Below are 5711 nucleotides of genomic sequence, written 5' to 3' on the forward strand. Positions count from 1 at the left end.
TAGTACTCCATTGTGTAAATGTACCACATTTTCTGTATCCATTCCTCTGTTGAGGGACATCTGGGTTCTTTCCAGCTTCTGGCTATTATAAATAGGTCTGCTATGAACATAGTGGAGCATGTGTTTAAGGTCATTTTCTTGTGCTTCAGGTGAGTTGTGATATCCAGGGCTTAACAGTTGTAGGATAGCTGAGCTCTGCTGGCACCATATTGCCTCGGCTTTTGTTGATTGTGTTCTTGCATTGGCCTGTAGTCATCTGGGTCTTTTGTGTCAATTTCTGAGTTTATCTTTGTTGGGTGAGTGATTTTTGGATGTTTTTCCCTTGATTTCTTATTCCTCTCTAGTCTTCTGGCCTGAATGGCTTGTAGTTCTAGTAACTGGTGAGGGTCTTCAGATCCAGTAGGGTTTCTCTGCTAGGGTTTTGGCAGCCGTAGTGACCTCTATAGTTTTGGATACCTTTGTGGCCTCTAGGGTTCTGAGGTGTAGCAAGAATTACAATGGTTCCTATATTCTAAACTTCTTTCAAGAAGATGGTACTAAATGTGATTAGAAAAATTACAAAAACGTATGTGTTGTTTAAGATTGTTTGCCAAATGAACAGCTTATTTGGAGGCTTATGATTTTTTATATTCTAATGCTTCACAGACATTTAAGTTTTGATTAACTTCAGTATTTTACTAAATTTGAAAATATGTAACAGAGAGAAAGAAGGCATGAAGTTGGAATGATAGGGAGGAGATGAGGGAGGAGAAACTATGATCAGAATATATTGTCTGAAAAAATTGTTTTCAATAAAAAAATAAATTTTAAAGTATGTAACTGAATTGTGTGGTTATGAGTGTAATCTTTTTCATCATGTTTCTGTCTAACTAAGGTGTCCACAACATTTTTGTGTCAAGTTGAATATTCTCTTTTTTAAAACTTAAGTTTGAGAATACTGATTTATGAATTTGAGAATTGTTGTCTATGTTTTTTGCAAATGTTGACCAAAAAGGATGAATGAGAAGGTCTGTTTACATAGCTTCCCACTGATCTTTTCATTTATACTTATTAATCTGTTTGTTGCTGCTGTCATTTGAAAGTGAACTGCTTCAGTGCATGTACACATCTCAACCCAGGAATAGGGCTGTGCTTTTTGGCAGAAAATGAAAACTGTGTACCATCCATTAATATATTTTCTTGCCAGGACAAAATGCAGGTTGACCAAGAAGAAGGAGGGCATCAGAAATGTCATGCTGAGCATACACCAGAAGAAGAGATTGACCACACGGGGGCCAAAGCAAAGGTTTGCTTTCCTAGTCATATGGTTGTGGATTTGGAACTTTTGTCAGGACTGCATTTCCTGTCTTCTTGTTTGGCTGTGTCTGTTTTAGACAAGGTCTCCTGTGTGTAGCATAGGCCTGTCACACACTTGTGGTGTTCCCTCTTCAGCTCACAAGTGGCTGGGTCTCAGACCCCACACTACCTACCATATCCTACTGAGATGGGGTGGGTGGGCAGGTGGGATATCTAATCTGTTTGCCTTATGCTGCCTGCTTTTCAATATATGTAGTAATTTAAACTGCAGTGCCAAAATAAGTAAATAAACTGCAGTGCCAAGAAGAAAAGAAAGCTTAACAACCAAAATAGGTACATTTCAGAGTTTTACTTAAAAGCTTTTAAAAGAACAAGGCATAACTTTAAAAGCAAAATTATCTTTTGAAAGTGAAAAGTGTATTTTAATCACATTTTTTAAACTAGAAATTACATTCTTGGATTAATGGAGAAGCAGACAATTCCAAGTGAAAACAGTTTCAATGTGTAATGCTCTGTGTGGCATTTCAGTCACATCATATTTTTTCTTTTTTAAAAAAAAATTCGTGCTCTTTTAAGGACAGTGCTTAGAGGCACACAGAATGGTCCAGCGTTTGACATACCATTGTAAGCTTTCCTACAACACAGCCTCTAACAAAACTAGGCTGTCTGGAACCCCTGGCAACAGAATTGTTTACATTTACACCGGAAAGGTTGGGAAAGCACCTAAATCTAATGTGGCGTGTGCCCAAGCAGACTGCAAGGGATTCATGCTTGAGACCAAAAGTCTAAGACAAAGAAGTGTGTCAGCAGGGCCTATGGTGGTTCCATGTGCGCCAAGTGTGTTCCTGACAGGATCAAGCAGGCTTTCCTTATAGAGTAGCAGGGTAGCAGGAAAGTATTGACCTGACCGCATAACCACAGAGTCAGAAACCAAAATATATATACAGCTTTTTTTAAGTAATAAAAATCAAGGCTTGGTGCTGCTGAAAAAATTGTTAGGAAATAGAAAGACAGGTTTCACTATGTAGCCCATGCTAGCCTAAAATTCATTGTGTGAACTAGGCAAGCTGACCTCACAGAACTCACAGAGCTCTGCCTGCCTCTGCTTGCAGAGTGTTGGAATTAATGGCATGTGCCACCCACCACACCCTGCTAAAACTGTGAATATGAGCAGTTGAGCCAGCCATGGTGGTAAGCAGGGAAGTAAGGTGGCTTACATCTTAATCACATTCCAGGCCTGCTGCTCTGAGAGCACCAGATCTCATTGACTGTTTAGGCCTCCCAGCCTCATTCAAGTGTCTGAACAAGATCAGTGTAGGCTGGGGAGATGGTCTATGGGTCCATGTAGCTCCAGCTCCGTGCTCCCATCATGACACTGCTGCCCCGACAGAAGTCCAGCCGCACAGCATAGCAGCATGATTACTTCCTCAGATTTTAAAATTATGTAAAACCTGATAAGATGTGTTGGTATTTGATTTCTGCATTGATCAGTGCATCTCACATTCTGATTTATCCATGTATTGGTGATGAGCATTTACAGTGTAGTTTTCCTATTGAGAATGTTACTTTTTTTTTTTTTTAAAGATTCATTTATTTATTATATGTAAATACACTGTAGCTGTCTTCAGACACTCCAGAAGAGGGCGTCAGATCTTGTATTGGATGGTTATGAGCCACCATGTGGTTGCTGGGATTTGAACTCCGGACCTTCGGAAGAGCAGTCGGGTGCTCTTACCCACTGAGCCATCTCACCAGCCCCCGAGAATGTTACTTTTTTTTTTTTGGTTTTTCGAGACAGGGTTTCTCTGTATAGCTCTGGCTGTCCTGGAACTCACTTGGTAGACCAGGCTGGCCTCGAACTCAGAAATCCGCCTGCCTCTGCCTCCCGAGTGCTGGGATTAAAGGCCTGCGCCACCAGGCCCGGCAAGAATGTTACTTTTAACACACAGTTTTCTGTGTGTATATTTTCATTTTCTTGGGCACATCAATGGAATTGCTAGACATATTGTGTAGAGGTCAAATGACAACTTGCATATGGGTCCTGGGGATTGTACTTAGGTTGGCAGGCTTAGCAGCAAGTGTCCAGTGAACTATCTCAGTGGCTCAGCTGTTTTAAAAAGTGACAACAACCACTGTATAGTTTATAATATCACCAACAGTTTAGGAGAAAGGGTTCCAGTTTCTCCATACCCTTACTTATATTTATTTTCTGTTGCCAAGAATTATAACCATAGTACTATTTGTGAAGTAGTAGTTCATTACAGCTTTGGATTTCCAAGTCCATGTTGCAAATGTAGTAAAGGGTTAGCATTAAATTGAATATAAAAGGCTATTAGAATGTGTGTGTGTGTGTGTGTGATGCTGGAAACTGAACCCAGAGTTTGTGTGCTAGGCAAGCACTTTACTACTGAGCTTCGTTCCCAGCCCATATAGTCTCTACTTTAAATAAAGTATTGAAGACAGCAATAGGTTTGTTTGGCTTTGCTCTTTTGTTTCACCTCTAAAGTTTTTATTTGTTAGTTTTAGAATATTTCACTTTTGATTTGGTTTTCTTTTACAGGCACCTCCTTCAGATAAGCAGGATCGCATAAATCAAACTATTAAAAAAGGGAAAATCAAGAGTATTGATCTACCTATCCAGAGCAGCCTGTACAGACAACTGACTCAAGATCTTCTCAATACTTACATTGAAAATGAGGTAGGCTGGAACTCTGTCTGCTACATATTCTTGCAGAATATTGGCCTTATTCTTTTAAATGAGTACTAAGATTGCCATATCTATGAATGATACAGATTATGCTAAATAATGCTGGGTTGTTGTTGTTGTTGTTGTTATTGTTTTGTGTGTGTGAGGGACCTACTATAGAGCACCATTTCTTTCTTAGAGTACGTACATAATATCCAGTACAGTAGCCAAGAAACTGAATAATTAAAACTTTGGTTTCTCTTAGGGAAAGAAGCACCCTAGTCCTGATGTCCTCAGGGAGATGGATGGGTTTAATGTCCTTTTCCTTAATGCTGCACATTATCAGTATTTATAAAGTAACTGATTTTACACCACTTTTTGTGTCTGTGACCACAGCAGAACAATGTTTCCTAGACTGTATCTACATAAAGTTACTAGAATGGTGTCTGCCTGTCTTAGGTGACACATGAATCACAACTAACAACTTAAAATCAGAGTTTGCCCGATCCAATTCAGCATGGCTGTAGCTGACTAAAAACTTTACATAATTACTCTTCGTTAGCCTCTCTTGCTAACTGAATTATTCATTGGCCAGTAAAAGGAGCCTCCGAGCTGATGTCTTAGCAGGTGTTTCCTCCAAGGAATACAAGTCAGAAAACCCACTCCAGAAAATACAGGTCTGTTCTATGTCATCTAAATGGCAGTCTACAGTAAAGGGTTTCCAAGGCTCTCTTTACCCATGTGCGTGCGTGTAGAGGTGATGTTCTCTAATAGAGACAGAGAAAGCATTCAGTCTTCTGGACAAGGGCAAGCTGGGGAGTGTGCAGACTCAGCTGCGCTAAGTGACCCAGACCTTGCCACCCTGTGTTGTGATTCAAAATTTGGTGACACAGAGGCCATTACACCAAGTGGAAGGAGTGTCTCCTTGCCAGGCTAGCTCTTAGAACTTGAGATGACAGAATAGCTTCCACTCAGGCTAACAGAGAGCAGTGCCAGAGTCTTGCTGTGGAAGATGGGATGCAGCGTGTCAGAGAACTGTCACTCACGCATTGGAAGCCGAAGGCTGAGAAGGCTTTCTGGATTGTTTTTTTGTTTGTTTGTTTGGTTTGGTTTTTTGTTTTATTATTATTATTATTTTCTTTATTTACATTTCAAATGCTGTCCCAAAAGTTCCCTATACCCCCCCTGCCCCTGATCCCCTAACCACCCACTCCTACTACTTGGCCCTGGCCTTCCCCTGTGCTGGGTCATATAAAGTTTGCAAGACCAAAGGGCCTCTCTTCCCAGTGATGGCCAATTAGGCCATCTTCTGCTACACATGCAGCTAGAGACTCAAGCTCAGGGGGTACTGGTTAGTTCATATTGTTGTTCCACCTACAGGGTTGCAGCCCCCTTCAGCTCTGGATTGTTTTTAAACAGAACAATGTGAAAACATTTAAGATTGAAAAGTCGCATTTAAAGTGTGTTCATTTTCTAGGTTCCTATTACCAGAATGATTATCCTGGGTATGGTTTCTTTGGTGTTATAAAGGTTTAATTTTACTTAAGGCAGTTATTTAATGTGATTTTTTTTTAACCCTTAAAAAAAGTGGGAGATGTATACAATTATTGTTAATGACATGGAAGTGTTTCCTTTCTGCTGAGGAAAAGTGAATTTCTTATCAGAATATCTGGCTGGCCCTGTAATTTAAATTAAAATAAAATTTTGGAGAAACCAAAAAAAAAAAAAA

At 39.9% G+C, this 5711-nt stretch overlaps 1 protein-coding gene across 1 annotated transcript in view; it reads left to right on the forward strand.

Annotated features, from left to right (window-relative positions):
* The window catches only part of Hspa4l (heat shock protein family A (Hsp70) member 4 like), a 54428-nt gene that overhangs the window by 36447 nt on the left and 12270 nt on the right, over positions 1-5711 (forward strand). The window contains exons 13-14 of the mRNA XM_021195570.2: positions 1187-1285; positions 3857-3994. Coding sequence (XP_021051229.1) covers positions 1187-1285; positions 3857-3994 — 237 coding nt within the window. The remainder of the gene's footprint in view (positions 1-1186; positions 1286-3856; positions 3995-5711) is intronic.

Source organism: Mus pahari, chromosome 4 (genome assembly GCF_900095145.1).
Source record: "Mus pahari chromosome 4, PAHARI_EIJ_v1.1, whole genome shotgun sequence".
Taxonomy (NCBI): Eukaryota; Metazoa; Chordata; class Mammalia; order Rodentia; family Muridae; genus Mus; species Mus pahari.